The sequence below is a fragment of the Aulonocara sp. 'chitande type north' Nkhata Bay genome, linkage group LG4 (genome assembly GCF_057382095.1).
Source record: "Aulonocara sp. 'chitande type north' Nkhata Bay isolate Kocher_YH1m ecotype deep benthic linkage group LG4, A_spYH_male_GT1.1, whole genome shotgun sequence".
NCBI lineage: Eukaryota > Metazoa > Chordata > Actinopteri > Cichliformes > Cichlidae > Aulonocara > Aulonocara sp. 'chitande type north' Nkhata Bay.
Genome location: NC_141347.1, coordinates 35,121,171 through 35,139,100, shown reverse-complemented (window position 1 = coordinate 35,139,100; position 17,930 = coordinate 35,121,171). Strand labels below are relative to the sequence as shown.

General features: G+C 43.8%; 1 protein-coding gene across 7 annotated transcripts in view; it reads right to left on the bottom strand.

Moving 5' to 3' along the window:
* The window catches only part of LOC147333167 (RNA binding protein fox-1 homolog 3-like), a 434,532-nt gene that overhangs the window by 204,371 nt on the left and 212,231 nt on the right, over positions 1-17,930 (bottom strand). For all 7 annotated transcript variants that reach the window (XM_086290156.1, XM_086290157.1, XM_086290154.1 and 4 more), the window contains one exon: positions 7,745-7,838. In XM_086290156.1, the coding sequence (XP_086146282.1) occupies positions 7,745-7,766 (22 nt within the window). In that variant the 5' untranslated portion in view covers positions 7,767-7,838. The remainder of the gene's footprint in view (positions 1-7,744; positions 7,839-17,930) is intronic.

The window sequence follows — 17,930 nt, the reverse complement described above, 5'->3', positions numbered from 1 at the left end:
ATCGATACTGAAAAAAAAGAAACAAAGAACCTACATTACACCTGTTTTTGGGCCACGCTGGTGTTGTTCATTTGAAGCGCTGCGCAGTCATAAGAGAGGATTTATAAAGAGGTTACACAGACGTGTCAGGTCCCGTATTTGCTCGCTTTAATCGCCGCACTACGTTCTGAGCTGTGGCTTCACCAAACCGGGCCTAAATAGATCACGTTCCGCGCAAATCCTCAATTCGCTTCCTCGTGCATCCGGTGTAGCGGGAGACTCCGTGCCACGCTGGCCGGGATTTCCTACAAATGCCCAGCTTTGCGGAGCACTGACCCCGCGTGGCACCGGCGACATGGCAGGCATGCCAGACTGTGATTAATGCTGACATAGGATGCACCCTGGCTGCCTGGGGTGTTAAGGCCACCGTGGAAGAGGAGATCCACCTTTGTCGGTGCGTCACGTTGAGAAAGCGGCCGCATCGCACACCGCCTCCGTCTGCAGGGGGCTGCAAAGGCCAGCGCTTAAAAGGGCAAACATGAATTGAATAGAGAATATGCTTTGTAGCACTTTTTTTGTCCTCCCATTGAAAAAATATTTGCTTACAGCAGCTGGATTGTTGTGAAATAGCAGGGTGCTATCTCAAAAACAGGAACACTTTTTCTTTTAAGCATCCATATATACGTATGACTAGACATGACAAGCTCTTTTCAGCACTCATGTTTGCAGCACTTCGCTCATGCATCTTCACATGAGTAATGATCTAGCAACTTAAAAGTAATACAGCCATCTATACCCTCTCACACAGAGACAGCTCTATGCAGGCATGTCTCCTGTTATCCATAGGGAGGGCAGAATGAAATGTGCTTTTTATCACGTGTCATGAACGCTCCTCATGCCTTTCCTCCCCCCTTTCATTCATATCCATGTTGAACCTCCCGTCAAAAAAATATTGGCAAATGTTGTAATTACGTGCCGAGGATCGGCGCCTCACATGGCTCGAGGCTGGGCGCAGTCCTGGGCCTGATATTTCAGCTTTATCATATTTTAGTTTTATTTGAGGACGGTGGCAGCACCGTGCCTCCAGTCAGCCATAATTGAAATGAGGGAAGGAAGATGTAGAGGCTGTGTGCCCCACTCCTTGTAATCAAGCCCTTAGTCCTGTGCGCTTCACCATTTTTCAAAGTGAAATATCCTCACAATCTTTATAGTAATACGCAGCGAATCCTCTTCATGCCTTAGCCCGTGGGTAATTAGGCATGAGAAAGTGTATTTTTTACATGCAGAGGAGCCGTGTGTTAGCAATGCCGGGGCCACAAACAGGGCCCGGGATGCTGCGAGTCCACCAAAGGTATTCGATTAAATTCAGGATAACGCACGTAACAGCGTAACAGCTGCTTTGTAACTAATTTATTGTGCTTTTTGCAGCAGGCGTGAGATCAGTATTCAACGAGCGATCCTATCTGTTTTCCCACATTCGCCGTGTGGGTTGCATGTGGGGCTCATGTGTTCGCAGCCGGATAGTGAAAAAGTGAAGCCGGGGGACTGATGGAGAAGTTGATGTATGATCCCTGGTGGCTGAGCTTGTTTGAAGCGTGGAGCCGGGCAGGTGATTCGGAGGCGCCGGCTCTTTAAACAGCGTAATGAGCCAGAGAGGATGCCCCCCCCCACCCCAAAGACACACATACACACACACACCAGACGCCCCTCCTTCTCCCTCCATTATATCAGAATGTTATGAAGAGATTTGAATTTTTAGGAAATTCGGTTTCTGCATCCTGTTCATTTAAAGCTCCAGTGATCAGTTATTAGCAATTAAAATCAATCAGTATGAAAGGAAGTAGGTCCTCCAGCATGACGGCCCCACAGCTGTCACAACCCCCCCGACTTTTAACCTCTTTCAGCCCCTCGTTTTGTTCAGTCTCCTTGTTAGTCAACTGATAATACATTGGAGCCACGTGTCAGTCAGTTTGCTGTGGAGTTTTTCTGCCCCCTAATGAAGAAAGTAGAAAAAAAATCAGTTATTCCAGCTTTAAGTTCTGTGTCAATATTAAAGATAAAAAGGCCTAATACACAACAAGACCCATGCACAATATATGAAAGGAGTGAGAAACGGCTCCTTTATTTCCACAGACACGGGTGCTCCGCTTCAGGTGAATGTGGCGTGATCAATTTTTGCATATTTATGAATATGATAAATATGATATCGATTTCACCCGCCCTACCCTCGCCTTATATTCCACTTACATTGCAGGTTTCATACAGATTAGATCCTTAGAGGGTCTTGTAACACTGCTCTCTACAAGGGCAGCAGTGCACTCCCACCAGTGTCTGATGACACTCTAACAGGTAAGTACACGGGAAACAGGGTGGAGGGGGCGGTGTCACGGCGTGGGCACAGAGCAAGACAAAATGAAAGCCGCTACACGTTTAGATAAAACGAAACAAAGGCCGAGTGAAACTGGTCCTCGTGTACAATTTACCGCGCATCTCTTCGCAAACACATTTCCTGCAAAGCTGAACATAACGGCGGCTTCAGCTCGGGGAAGAAACAAAGGCGAGGGGGCACGCGGGGGAGAGAGACGGGCTACGGGGCTTCTATGCGGCGTTTCATTGCTGCTGATAATATATAAATGCATGCACACATGGATGCTGCTCGTAAATGAATAAACACATACATCAATTTCAAAATCCAACACATTTGAATTTCAAATGCAGCGGTGCCTTTCTCTCTCTCTCCCTCTCTTTTTTACGATATGTCTCATTTCTCTTGTGGAGATATAAAAGGAGAGGGCTGAGAGGGAAAAATTAGAGGGGTGGGAGAACAAATGCTGTATGGAATTTGAGATTATGTATTTGGTTTGTGTGTTTCCCTCCTGTTTAAATCAAACATGTGGGGGCCGCGTAGCCCTGGGCTTGTTGCTGGTGACAGTTTCAGTGTTTCTAGACTTCTCTCCTCCCCCTTTTCAGCAGCAGTCCTGAATTGAGAAGCGGGGTGGAACGGGGTGTGGGCTTCTGGCGGAGGGTGAATTAAATAGTCACTCTCTCTCTCTCTCTCTCTCTCACTCTCCCCCCTTGCACTTTCTCTTTTTTTCAGTGGCGTTTAAAATCAATTCATTCAGTGGACTGCTGACACAGCCCGGCCCAGAGAGCCCAGGATTTATGGCTCCCTCTAATGGGCATGCTCTGAACCAAAGCCCTGCCGTCAGCACAATCCTGCCAGCCACCCATCCGCCCCGCTCCCTCACTCCATCTACCTTTTAAAGATGCAGGCATCCCTCCTCTTCCTTCCTCTGCTCCTCCTCCTCCTCCTCCCCCCCTCTCCCCCTGCTCGCATCGCCCCGATGCTGGCGGCAAAGAGGCCCTGCGAGCGCGCTCAGGATCCAACAAATTTATAACACGACGCAAACAACAGCATCTTCATTTTGTAACGCTGGGGTGTTAAATGCCTTCTCTTTGTGCTTCACGGTGATTAATATCAGAGGAGTTTCTCTTCCAACAAGTGGTGCTTTCCAGAGCGGTGAATAATACCTCGCTAACTATTATTAGACATCTATTAATATCTGCAGTAGTTCCCATAGCAGCATTTTATTTATTTATTTATTTTTGGATAAAGAGGAGCACATATTTTTCTGTAATGCAGGCAGACATTTGGTGTGGTGATGACCGAAGAGCACTGTGATTACTCACCGTAAAAGCAGAGGATTTCTACTTCTCCAAAAGGAAGAAGAAATAAACATGTTCAGCCTCATTCTTTTCCTCCTTCTAATCATTAAAATCCAAGGAGATCTTATCTAACAAGTGGTGGCTCCCGGAGCAGTATATAACGTCTCTGCATCCATTATCTCGTCTGACTAGTGGCACTACCTAAGGTCTTGTGAGTGTATATATATTCATGTATTCATAACCAAGTCTAGTCGTGTCACAGGATCTGAAACAATTTATGGCGCAGAGAAGAAAAAAAACATGATTGAAAACACTCGCCTGTGAACTCAGTCAGTGTAAAGGCATAAAAAAATGATCATGGCCCGAATTGCAATGACAACACCAAGTCGCTCCTGTGCACTTGATTCGAGTGAGTTGGCCAGTCTCTCGGCAGGAGGCTGTGTGCCGCTGCTTTGTGTTTATTTCTATGACAGTATGTCTGCGCGCACAAAATATGCCACGCCACTCTTGACCCCATTATATTCTCAGGCAACGTGGCAATTTGCAGACAAATACAGACCTTAACTTCAGCCCTGGAGCCTGCAACTTACATCCTTCTCCATATTCCAGCTCGGCTCCCGCAGCCTGTCAAGGCGTTATGGGCCCTGAATTAGCCTCCCATTACAGCAAGGCTCCAGCTTCCCCCTAAAGTTAACCATAACTGACCATTTGCCGTGGCTTCATTATAAAGCCATGCATGTAAAATCAAGTCGTGGTCCCTGGCCGTCACATTCGATTTCAAAATACAATCCCCAGCTCCCCCTCTCGGAATCTCCATCTTTCTCTCTTACTTAAGTTCAACCTTCTCCTTGTTTCATAAAATATGATCTGATTAAAATAGATTACACACCTTGTTAGCGGAGCGTTTCATATTTGATACAGTGTTGCTTTAAGATGGGCAACCTCCTTCATGATTCAAAGTGATTGTGGCCTTGTTCTCTGGCCTATTTGTTTAATAAGCTCTGCTACATCAGCGGGCCTTTTAAGTGAACACGCTCCCCTGCAGCGTGTTCACTTAAAAAAACCTGTAAAAAAAACACACAAGAAATTTTTTTTAAAAACGAGGAATCACGGCGGCCAAGGATTTTCTTCTTCTAAGGAGTGGGAGGCCAGATAATAAGCAGCAATCCTGACTGTATGAGAGGAAACCCAAAACAGGAAGCAGCTTTTATGCGCTGACCTGTAGGGAGAGCTACGGGTCAGCTGTGAAATATTCAGGCCCGATTAGCCCAACGCCGCTTAAACTAAAGCTTTCCGATCATACGAGGTATGCAAATGGGATATTACAAACACAAAGAAGAAAGGCAGCGTCTTTGAGGGTAAATGAATTCATTATAATCCTCACCTCATCTGCTCGCTGATGGAAGACTTCTCGTGTAATCGCTGATGGGGGGAAACCTTCCACTGTACCCAGGGAGCTCAGATGTGGGAATAATACCGGGTCGGATCGCCTTAAAATGAAAATAATACTCCCCCATTTACCGTGAACAAAGTCCATGTAAGAGGGTATAATGTAATACTATGCTTGAGGAATGTAATTATCATTTAGTGGGTCCGTGAGCTGTGTTTGACAGGGCCTGAACTGCATGAAAAACTCATTTTCATTTTTCTTATTATATCATGATTATATAAACATTCTTAACCAGTGGCCACAGCAGCAGCAAATTATTGCAAATTAGCCCCATATTGCCAGTTTTTAGCGGAGGCAAATGAACAAGCACTACAACTCCAGTGTTTATTCCATAAATCAGCCAAACGCAGCACCTGTTGAGAATGTAAATAGCTGAGGCTATTTGATTAAACTTGCATCAAAACATTTGAAGAGCTCTGCTCGTTTTTGGGGCTGTTTATCCTCCTGTTTTCATCTCCACGTTAAGTTTGTTCTCTCCGCCCACGCCCGCTGCAAGCCGAGTTTCGATGGGCGGTGATGGGGGAGACATAACACCCACCAGCTATACGTGGGGTCACGGGAGGTCCGTCATTACCGAGCCACAGTGGTGATCACGGCAATAATATAGAACTATAACCGAGCAATTAGACTAATGGAAAACGTCCCTATTTCTCCCGGTGTGCTGCAGCGAGACGCGCCGCATGCCCCGCGGGCCCCCCGCCGAGATGAGGCTGGAGATATGAAGTGGAGAGGAGGTAATGGCTGGGGCCCATTGATCCTCGCTGCCACCTGCTATATGGCTCCGCAGAGGACGGGCGAGGAAGCTGAGAGCTTCATCTGGGGAGAGATCACACCGACTCCTGGGCTCTCAGGCATATGGATAAGAGTCTTTTTCTAGTCTTCCGCTACTTAACCAGCGCACATCAGCACAATATGGCCGGATAGGGTAGAGTAGGACGCGCATACATACAGCCTTTATCGCAGTGAGAGAGCTTTCACACCGAAAGGGCGTGAAGCTGTTTCCTCAAACTCTGGAGTGTTTCGCCCCTGGAGTGAAGAAAGGTGACGACCGCTGAAATAAAAACCACAATAAGTGGCAAAGGTCTCGCTCTCCTTTTCTTTTTTGTCTGCACGCAGACGAGTTGTTGCTGCGCTGTAAAGCCACAAAATCATAACTCATAATTTGTGTTCGTGAACACGAATTCCAGCGCTTGTAATGTGATGGAGATGCAAAGGATGCCTGTAGCGCTCGCCTCCAAATACGAGGTGTTAAAAAGCCAAAAAAGCTGGAGTCGGGTACCAAAACAGGTTTTCTCTCTTAACAGCTGTCACAAAGGTAATTCCTTTTAATTAAAGTTAGGAAATAGGCTGCTAACACACTGCACCCAATCACAGTTTGCTTTGCCTCACCTTCAGCACCTGATGCCACTGAACTGGACCTCTCGACAGCCTTTGCCGCGTCGGTGCCTTTGGGAGAGGTTTTATTGGAATGTGACGCTGACTTCTGTCTCCGAAAGGCAGCAACAAAGGCTCAGTGATATGACAGTGGCTTTATCTATCTTTTATATACAGCCTATTATATTTGTATATAATATGATCGCTCAGAGAGAAAGTCAGATGAAAGAGAAGCTCTTACTTTTTTCTCTCCCGCTGTGCACCACTCCGACATGCTGTTCATTTACCCGACGGACACAGCAGAGAGACGGAGAGAGCTGTTCCCGTGCAAGGTGAGCAAGACGTTGTTGTCAAGCAGGAGGACACTGTGCAGATTTGTTTTGCTAGGTCTTGCAAGTAGGAGCTAAATCTCTAAAGTTACAAAGTTAGCGACAGCGCAGTGAACTAAAACGTGGTGATCGCAGCTGTGAGCGAGAGGGGCGTCGGGTGGATGGGCTGAGATGGTTTATAAATAAAAAACAAATACCTACAATATTAATAAATGCCCTAATTCAAACTGACTGGTCAGGATTGGCATAGCAGACAGAGTGGCATTAAACAGGGACTTGTGACCCCCACCCAAGCTGGACTTTAATGCTGTACCACCCTGAGAATCATTTTATTGCACTCCCTGGTTGAATTTGAAGTGTGCTGCTTCCCTGAACATCCCCAGCTGCACAGTGCGTGTGCTCTGATACACATGAAACCACATCCATGACCTACGTCACAGACCTCTAACAGCCCCCGGAGTACATGCATACATCACCGGGGGCGATGTGAGCAGCTGTATCACTGGAGAGGTAATCCCAGTCCCTCTTCTCTAGTAGCTGAAAACATTGGAATTTTATCTGTCCCTTCACTTTAGTAAAGTGTGTTTTTAATCAACATCAGAATAAGATGCTTTAAAAAAAATGTCACAATGAAAATAAAGCACTGAAAGTGTTCTTTTTTTCCTATGGATAATTTTTGAAGACAATTTTTTAAAAATCTGGTTTCGATCTTTTAGCCTGTGAAGCCAAAAACAGGAGGAAAAAATCCAAAACTAGACAAAGAATGTGCAGCATGTTCACAGTGATGATGTTCACAACTTAAACCTCTGCTCAGGAAAAGCTGTGGATAAATTACCTCAGTGTAAACTCCACTTGGCTATAAGATAAGATTAAAAAAAAAAAGTCAACCAGAACAGAACAGACCAACAGGAGGGGGGGTCCGAAGGGGGTTAGTTAAGAGTCTGACCTGCCCAGCTGGGGGTCTCCATGTACAGGTGAAGCCGGTCGGCCTGGAGCTGGGTCACTCGACTCGCTGCTGTTGGCACAGGTGCTGATGAATCCTGAAAATGGAGAAGAGAGGAAAGCTCCTATTAGAAAACAGAGTGCAGCAGCGAGAGGAGGTGATTCATTTAATTATGCGCTAATGAAACAGGGAACAGAATTCAGCCGTCTACTTTTACTACTTCATACTAAAGCTGTCACAATATCACACTTTTGCTTCACGGTGATCAAACATTTCACAATAACAACATCGGTGTGACGCGTGCAGAAAATCTGAAAAACACAGTGAAAGAAATCATGTTTGTAACAGCAGATTTTCATCCAAAATCCAAAAATATATCCTAAACATGAAGGCATGTTTCAGGTTAGTCCTAACATGACATGTGGAAGAAGACAGGTGAACGCAGTCAGTGTGCTACAAACACCTCAGCGATATTAACTTCACCCATATGTCGACTACACCTGATGTACAGTGTACACTTACTTCACAAAGACATTTGGCTGGTAATATTTAGAGACTTTCACCTTTTTAGATAACATAATGGAAAAATTCACAGGGAAATACTTTTTTTCTTCAGGCCTGTAGAGCTGGATGGTTCTCACTGTGTGATGCTCAAAGAAAAAAAAATCCTTTGAAAACCTCAGCAGCGTTACTTTTTTTCAAAATCTACAAACCCTGTTGGGAGCAGTTTCACGCAGGAACTATTTTCTTTCTACCCAACTACACCCCCCAGCCATATTACTGTGCAGAAGGGGGCGTGCATTTAGCATTGAGTCCAGGCTTGCACTTCCAACAGAATGTCAGGATGTAGATGGTGCACACCTTGGTTTAGCAGCAGTGCAAACTAGCTGAAGCCTTCATTTAGTTGCTGAATGCAATCGGTAAATAGTTCTTGCATGAAACGCCTCAAAACAAGGTTCACGAATTTTTACCAAGCAGCTCAGTTTCATGTTCGTTTTTGGTGCAAAATCAGGCCAGTGCCATCAGGCTCTATTATAACCTTTCTACAGTCTCCAAAACAGGCTAGATGCATATATGCTACTGCAACTGAACTGTCCCTTTAATGGATAGTTAAAGGGACGTCTAGTTAGATGAGGAGAAGTGATTAGTTCGTCTCTGTGAAGGCTTAAATAAGCACCAAATCCTAGTAACACCTTAAAATAACTAATAAATAAGGAGCATTTTATTTGTTTGACACGTTCGCACAACTTCCACGTAAAGACAATGATGTGTAGTTGTAGGGGCGTGAGCCGCTGGAGCCGTTTCTTGACATTTCGTCCTGCTGCGTAGCATCTCCAGCTAGCATGAGGTGCCAGATACAGTGAGGAAGTGCAAGTTTTTGTTTAGTCTCTTCACAGGTACAGTGGCACCAAACTTGACAACCTCACTGCAACAACAAGACTTCCAGCTGTTGCTCACCAGGAAGTAGTTATAGTGAAATCCATTTAAGTCGAGGTTTCTAAAGACGTCTCCTGTCACTCGCAATAAGTTGTGATGACGGCAGAAAGTAGCACTCTGAATTTAGCGATCAAAAAAACAATGTCGCAATTACACCGAGTACGTTTGGTGCATCGTTTGCAGAGCTGGTATTAATCACCGGCGCTCGATGCTGTCAGACGTTACATCCCGTGTGTGTGAGATGCAGAGCCAATACACAAAGCATATATATCTGAATGTTCCTGCATGTTTGTGCCTCAGTGGGTGACTGTTCTCATGCAGCAGGAGGTTTTTCTGCTGACTTGTGTATCTTCGCAGGCCTCTGGTTGGCTGTTGCCCAGAAGCCCAGCCGGTGAACCGCAGAGAAACCGCATTGATTTCATCCCAGCAGAAATCCCTTCTCCTGGTTCCCGCCTCCCTACCCCGCCCAGCACCTGATTAAGCATTTGCAGGGAGCCATGCCAACACAATTTGTCATTTATCAAAAGTAATTAAAAGCAATTTCTTTTCTCTTGTTGATTGGGAATTGACTAATTGTTGAGTCAGTGAAAACGGGGGAATAAATAAAACAGGGAAGGATGAATTTTACATAAACTCGGAGGAAAACATAAACGCTGTAAAACGAGGGCCAGACATCTGGCTCTGTGATTTCTCTCTACATGATTATGGCTGCAAAACCGAAACAGTTGTTTAGCGCATTCAGATATACAGCCCATAGGCAGTAAATAATATATTAGAAACAGCATATTGACTAGCTGACTTAAAAGGGTGTTTTCACTTCATGTTGTGTGAACACAAGAGTGGGAGGAAAATACAAACACTGGTTGGTTATTTGTTAACAGGAAAAAAATGAAAAACGCTGCTCCCACTTGTGCCAAAAGAGATATTTGAGCCGGTAAATACCAACATCTCAGTCTCGGAGAAACCCCCCAACCCCCCAAAAAAAGGGACGAGACAAGGTGGAGAGAGGCTGGAGCCATCCCACAGCAGAGGTTACAGTACATCTATCCAATGAAACCAAGCAATACCGTTTCAACATTATCGGTAACAACCTCTGAATGCACCATTACCTTCTATAAGGGCAGAATGAAATGTCAGAATTGATTCGAGAGGGGAGGGTTGAGATATAAGTGGGCAGCTAAGGTGGCCATTTTGTTTCAGCGGCCCTACTCGGTGTCCCTGGATCATTAGCGGACGGTAAGAAAGAGCTGGAAGAACATGAAGGAGGTGTGGGTGGCCATCGCACACATCTCTGGTGACAGCATATGAAAAAGCAACCAAAAACAAACACACACAAACACACACACACACACACACTGACATGGCAGGAATCAAAGGGGGAAAAACAGGCACGCGCGGAATCGCTGGGAGTCGTTTAAAATTTCGCACCACTTTGTAAATAACTTTAACTGCACAAATACCTGGTTTCGCTCCGGGAGGATGAAAAAATTTCCAGCCAACAATTTATTCCCTGCCAACAAATGGCGCCGTTGCTTCAATGAGACTATTTGAATATCCCTTTGAAGGCTGCAGATGGACAAGCAATGCTATCATTGCCTGGAAACACAGAAATAATTGGGCAACAGTGGAAGAAGCCTGCATTCATGTCTCTGCTGAGACCCAGCTTGGAGTATCTAAATGAACCTCTCATTCTCCTGCCTTTTGTTTACGTTCCTATTTATCATAAAAACTCAATTACTTATGTTACCCAACATGTATGGTTATTAATGTTCTAATTATGCTTTTCCCCTCTAATCTTTGCCTCGCAATTTGGGTGATGTATGTTTGAACAATGCACCGAGTCCCCTGGAAGTGAATGCTGAATTAGGACTATGTATGGTGACAAATTAAAGGGGAAAGCCGACATCCAGTGTCTTTTAAGGTGCTGGGGCACCACTCGCTGCCCGAACAGCTTCAGTGCACCTCTGCGTCGACTCCCCATGTTTCAGGTGTTTTACTGGGACGAGCACGTTCTTTCAAATGTGATGTGTCGTCTTCATCATTGCTTAATGCACTGCTCATGCCAGTACAGAGGCGTAACCTTTTACAAAAAGTATTTACCTATTTAACAAGATAAAGTGGATGAGATTAAAACATACCATTTGTGCTGTCTGTCTTCACTCTACATGGACATCTTCACCTTTCTGCAATCCTTCCTGGCTGAAGAATTGTAAAATGTTATTACTATTATAGTTAAATAAAGTCAAATCTACTATATTACCAAGTATAAGCTGAAAATGTAAAGTGCTGGAGAAATTTCTAAACAATTTCTTCAGGAAAAGAAGCAATAAAACACCATGAAAACACCTCACCACTCATAAAACAATATTATTGGGAAACTGTGCATAAAATATCAAAATAAAAATGATTGTTCTTCAGGAAAATGTTCCGCATCAGTATTAAATTGATTAATATTACTGCTGCACATTGAGCTAATCTTAAATACTTTATAGTCTGTTTAATGCCCAGCATCATATTCTATAAATCATGTGTTTGTAGTGGCTGTCCTGTGAGAGCCACATATCTAGGAAACACACAGTTGTTCCAAATCACAGGTCTCTTCAAACAGTACAGTAAAATAATAATTTAAAAAATCAGCTAAATTAAAAGGCTGGATCAGTGTGTGACATGGTTAACTATTAATATCCACAGTGGATTCAAAATATAAATGAAAAATGAATGTGGAGTGTTAGCAAAGCAGCTGGTTAAACCTATTACACTCAGGTATCCTAGTAGATGCTAATCTGAAAGTGCTGCTGAGATTGCACCTGCTTAACTTGCCTGATTTATTAGCCCGGACATGGTCAGAGCTGCTGCCTCTCCATCATCGTCACAGCTTTCCTTATAAACGGAGTTATTAAAAAAAATCTCAAACTCAATCTTCTCTACATCATACATGTTAGCCAAAGCGGTTAACAATGGGAAACTCCAAGGTTACGACGCTAAATCTCTGAAGCCTGTTTACTTACAAATGCTAACTAGCGTTAGCTAATTGGCTAATGCTAATGTCTTAGCATACCAAGCACAAATCATAGCTAATCTCAGAGCAGTGAAAGCTGACCAGCAGCAGCTTGCTTCACACTCTGGTCTCGTCTCAAAGGTCAGAAGTTTATCCAAAACCACTGAAGGAAAAAACTACTAGCCTCGAGTTTACTCAGCTTCAGTCACGGACACGCCCTCAAACCTGACAGAGCTGCTTTCATGAAAATGAAATAAGCACAGCTTTCAGCAACAACATCCGACTGCGGCCACAGGCTGGCAGCAATGTAAAAGCTGGATTTACATATTAACTGACAGGCGAGGAGCTTGAAGTAGACAAATAGCTTTATTTCTAAAATACACATTTTAATGTGTATTTTTAGGCAAGTACTGCTTGCCTTGCTTGTTCTAACTAAATGCCACAATTTGACTTAATGGAGTATTCTTCTAAATCAGCGGTCCCCAACCCCCGGGCCTCGGACCGGTACCGGTCCGTGAGTCGTTTGGTACCGGGCCACGAGAGTTGAGGCTCAGGTGTGAAATGTATAGTTTTCAGGGTTTTTATCGGTTTTCAGCGTTATTTTGTTATCGTTTTTATCGTTTACTCGGTTTTCCTTGGTCTTTTCACATGTTTTATGAATAAATTTTCTTTTTTTCGGTACCGGTACTAGTTTTATTTTGTCGTATTTATCCGCGACACCTTAAAGGCCGGTCCGTGAAAATATTGTCGGGCATAAACCGGTCCGTGGCACAAAAAAGGTTGGAGACCTCTGGTGTATAGTCTGTATGTATGATAAGTGCACCACACAAACATAATGGCATAAAAGTACCGAAGCCAGACTGTTGATATTTGGTCAAACTGACTAGAATGAACTATACCTTGATGACAGTTATCAGCTAATTGTAGCTCTGCCAGACAGACAGGCTGTTAGTACAATTACTGAAAAGGCAGCCACATCATTTGTAAGATAATTGCTGCGGAAGGGAACCAGCAGCGTCCACTTTGGTGACTCAGACTAGCAGAGGTGAGGCTGACCGTAAAGCTAGTGGCTACAGCCTCCTGTGTTGCTATGCACCTATCAAAGTGACCCGACTTCAAACTCAAATAAACTCGAAGTTTCACTTGACCTCTATGAAATAATCTACAAAGGCTGAAACCATTCTTGTACCAGACTGAAAACTTTTGGAACCAGCCTCAAGTGGTCACCTGAGGAACTACAGCTTTCAGTGTTTCCGCATTAGCTTTATTTTCAACCCCACAGGCTGTGGGCAGGTCCCACAGTCATAAGAGGAAATGTTACATTTTTTGCATTGCGACCACGTTGATAAATAAAGCGCATCACACCAGCAGTAATGATTTTACTTTGCACCAAAGTTCATAAAGCTGAGCGTGGTTGGCACTGAAACTAAGCTTTAAATGTCAGTCCACAATCTGTGATTGGTAACCCATTCAACTGTGTTGGACTCGGCGAGTATGAAAGCCAAAAGGAACGATTCACATAAATCTATCGCACTCATCAAACCCTTCAGTGACCTCTCGCGCCCTATGGATGGGAGTATTGTCATCCTTGAAGAGGCCATTCATTTCATCACTGGTTAAAAAGGAGATCACTCAGAGCAACTTTGTATTGACTTGAAGTGACCCTTCTGAGGGAGAAGTAGACCCAAAGCAACATGCCCGACAAAGAATAACAGAGCCATCCGATCCCTGCACTGTCGGGGTCATGGTTCATGTTTTTTCCTATAATTTGTCACTCCTGTGTATGTCCAATAACAAATCTTCTCCTGGGAGCGATCTGATGGAGACATAGAGACAGCTTGTGTTAGATTGTTTATACATGGGGATTTATTCCAGCTCAGCTAGCATGTGTGATTCCATCCAGCCTTTGTTCAACATAAAGCAGAAAGTTGACTAATCTCACCAGCAACAAAACAGATGTGCATTTGGAAAGAGACAAGAATGCACAAAAAAAATAAATAATAAATGACAAAACAAAGCAAAGTACTTTTGGCTAGCTCTTCTTATTCTTCTTGTGAAAGGCTATAGGTATGACAGCTTTAGAGGTATGAAATAATGTCAGCGCGAGCCACGAGGAGCCCCTGCAGAGAGGCTGAGAGGGTCCTGTACTGCCTCAAGCAATAAGTGTTCTTCAAGGCTTTTCCTCAGAGCACTTTTACAAGAGCACAAATTAGGTGTAAGGAATGCCGGCGCTGGCGGCGCACCAAGCCAGCAAACAGAGAAAAGAGAAAAAATAAAATAAAAATAAATATATATTTAAAAAAAACGGGGTAGAAACTTGGATGACAGTGAAGAAACGGAGGGCTTCATAAAGTGCGGAAAATAAGCTCTCACTTTCAAACGTTTACAGCGGCTCAAATATCTGATGATACCTCTCATAGCTTTTAATCTTTAATGTGAAAAATTAATCATCCCATTCATTATTTTAATAGCTGTCATTTTTCTCTCCCCAAAGTGATGATTTATAACCATTAAGCCCTGCATAGGCTTGTGTGAGAGGGATTTATCGTAATGTTTGCACCAGGTAGCCTCCAACCATATTTCATTACTCTGACAAGCCATTAAAATGCCCTGGTGATTAAACAACAGCTCTGAGGTCAGTGTGTAAAGCTGTTTCTTTACCCATGCAGGAGCGCAGCCGTGCAGGCGGGGACCGCTAGCCTAACAAAGCCCCTTTCGCCTCTGGTTCCCTCCAGACTGGCAATCGTACTTATAGATCTCTATCTGTTGTACTGTGCGAGGGCGACAGGGGCAGATGAGAATAATGTGCATGCACAGAAGCTACAATGAAATAAAGTTAAGAATGGGGCTATTACAGCGCTTTTCCTCCGTGGTTTGACACTGTGATAACTGTGCACTTACAGGAAAAACTCCTGCTTCAGATACTCCTATATCCATCTGTCTGCGGGGCTCACAGTGTTCCAGGAGTTATTTTTGTCTTGTCATTTATGCCTCTGGTCTACCCACTACTCCCTTCCACTGCTATTTCAGTTATTGTTTTCCCACTGATCCCACCATATATAGATTTGTCTAGTGCGCCCAGGAAAATACAAACAGAATTTAAATAAAGTTAGACCTTTGTGAGGTGAACACGGTTGGCGCATCATATGCACCGACTGCCTTTGAATATTAAAAAATGGGAATTTTGTGTCAGGAGTTCCCGTTTTCATTATCTCCAGTTTCCAGTCATGCGCGTAATGTGCCGACATGCCTCAGTCATTACTTCAAGCAGATTTGGGGTGCTCACTGTGAGCGTAGTTAAAACGTGAAGAAAGACAACCGTGTCACAAATGGGACATAGTTAAAAAAGTATTGTTGCTTCATTGCATTCTGGTCTACTGAATTCACCATCTGGAAATGGTATCATTGCCTCTTCCGCCCCAATTTCTGCCTGTTTTGTGTTGCCTGTGTGTGTGTGTGTGTGTGTGTGGCCGTGATATGGCCATTGTAGGAAATAAACCTTAGTGTTTCATTCTGAAGCAGCGATGCCAACACCTGATGTTTCACTCCAGTGTTTTTAACAGATGATATCCCATCATTATTTAAAGGAATTGGAATTGGAACACACCACAACCACCACCGCACGAGGATGGCCTAAAGCGCAGGGACAATGCTGTTTTGTTAGCGGTTAAAAAGGCAAAGTGTCAGTTTTAGTGAACAGATGCATGTATGAACAGCAGGCCAGGGAGCTGCGGGGAGGGTTTAACTCCCTTGCATGTACTGTATATCCATGTCTAATGTCCTGAGCCCAATGAGCTGGATTGATCACTGATGCCACATCTGACAGTGACTGACAGCGCCTGTAATTGCTGTGTTTGCTTAGGGAGATGGGCAAACTACCGTGGTGGGACCGCATGGCAGAAGCATGCAGACGTTTCTAAATTACCAAGATTTTCACTTCTGGATAGCAGCTGACTACTCACTGTGACTATGGCAGGAATCAGACCTGTTGTCATGACCAGCAAACTCCTGCTCCAAGTCAGCTCTCGTAAAGGGTGCTCACACATCTCAACTTCAACAAGTCGGTATTAATTTGAGACGGATTCTCCAACAAAACACAGCAATTAGATGAGACGTGCTTTTGTGAGGCCAAACATGCCCCTGGAGAAGAGCTTGCAGCATGCGGCTAGCTTACCTAATATTTGGTTCAGGATAGATTATTTACTCTGAAACTTCGGTCCGCAGCGCTACATTTACTATTTATACATTATGAGAATCAATGTCAGCGTCGGGGTACAACTCTACGCTCTAGGTCAACACAACAAGAGGGAAGGAGGCACCGGCTTGTTGTACTATTCAGCAATTGCACTGTCGAATTTTTAAGATGGAAAAGTCCCGAGTTGGCAAAACAAAAATGACAAAATTCACACGTGAAAAAAACAACTTGCCAATATATTTGAAAATGCAGTATAATCGCGAGAGAAAGTACTAATTATATGCAAAAAAAACCTCCAGAAAACAATCCAATTTGTGGAATGCATTTGCCATATGGTAAATGGATTGTATTTATATATATTTGAGTGCTTAAAAAACAACCCCCCCACTATGTAACAGTGCACCAGCACTGATGCATTAATGTATGTTTTACCCAGAACAAATTTCATTTCCTAAAGTGAAATGTTTTGTATAATCTCTGTTTTTTCTGAGATAACAAGAAACAATCGCTCTCTCAAATTGATGTAGCGTAGTAAAATATACAATCGTTCCCTCTAAAATGTAGTTAAACAGAAGTTTAAGGTAGTAAGAAGCTCAAAAAAGTACTTTAGTGCTAAATGCACTAAATGTCCGTCACAGCCAGACGCGACTGGGTTAAAGCGTATTAAACCGCAGAAACACATATTGGCAGTTAGATGGGATTTCAGCCTGTGCCAGAATCTAAAAACTCTGTGTTGTTAACATTTACAGCTCCTCATCCTGAGGGAGAGAAGTGATCATCAGTGAAATCACCCTCATAGATTTGAAAGCCTCAACTAAAAACGGGGACATATACTATAGGCCGCGATTTCTGCAGTTTTATTTCTTTTCACCGCTGGAGCTCGGATCGTCGGTGATGAATGGCAGAGCATACTCTCTGGCGTTCTCCTCTTGCCACGGCGATCCAACAGTTGTCACAGAAACAAAACGAAAGCTGCAGAGGGAAATTTGCATTCTAATGCGCCCAGAACATCTCATGTTTGTTGTGTCCCCGATGAGAAGTAGAAAAAATAGCGCTAATTTGTAATAGATATCAAAATTCCCAGCATTAAAAAGTTAATTACCACAGCAAATATAGCAGTGATAAACGGCACATGATGCCATTTCTGCAGACGACTGTTGTTTCCGCCGAGCAGAAAAATATTTAGCATCCAGCTGTACTTTTGGATGTGAGCGAAGGGGGGGGGAGGGCGAAAGGTACTTGTAATTCAGAATATTTTTTCTGCAACTTTGCAAGTTTTCATCTATCAGCAAGGCACATTAAATCCCAGCTGGTCAGATGCTAGACTCCTGATGCTCGGCTTTAGACATGAAACAAACTGCTGCCGAAATGAAAGCAGTTCTCGGAGCTGTGGAAATTCCTCCTACAAGAGTCTATTAAAAATACATGCTCAAATGAATCTTGGTGGTGATGACAAGTTTTACCATATTCTTCTTAAACTTTTAATGCACCCAGCCCCGACTTCAAAGAGAAAATCAAATATTAAGGCTATTATCTAAGCTGTTCTCAATATTATCCAA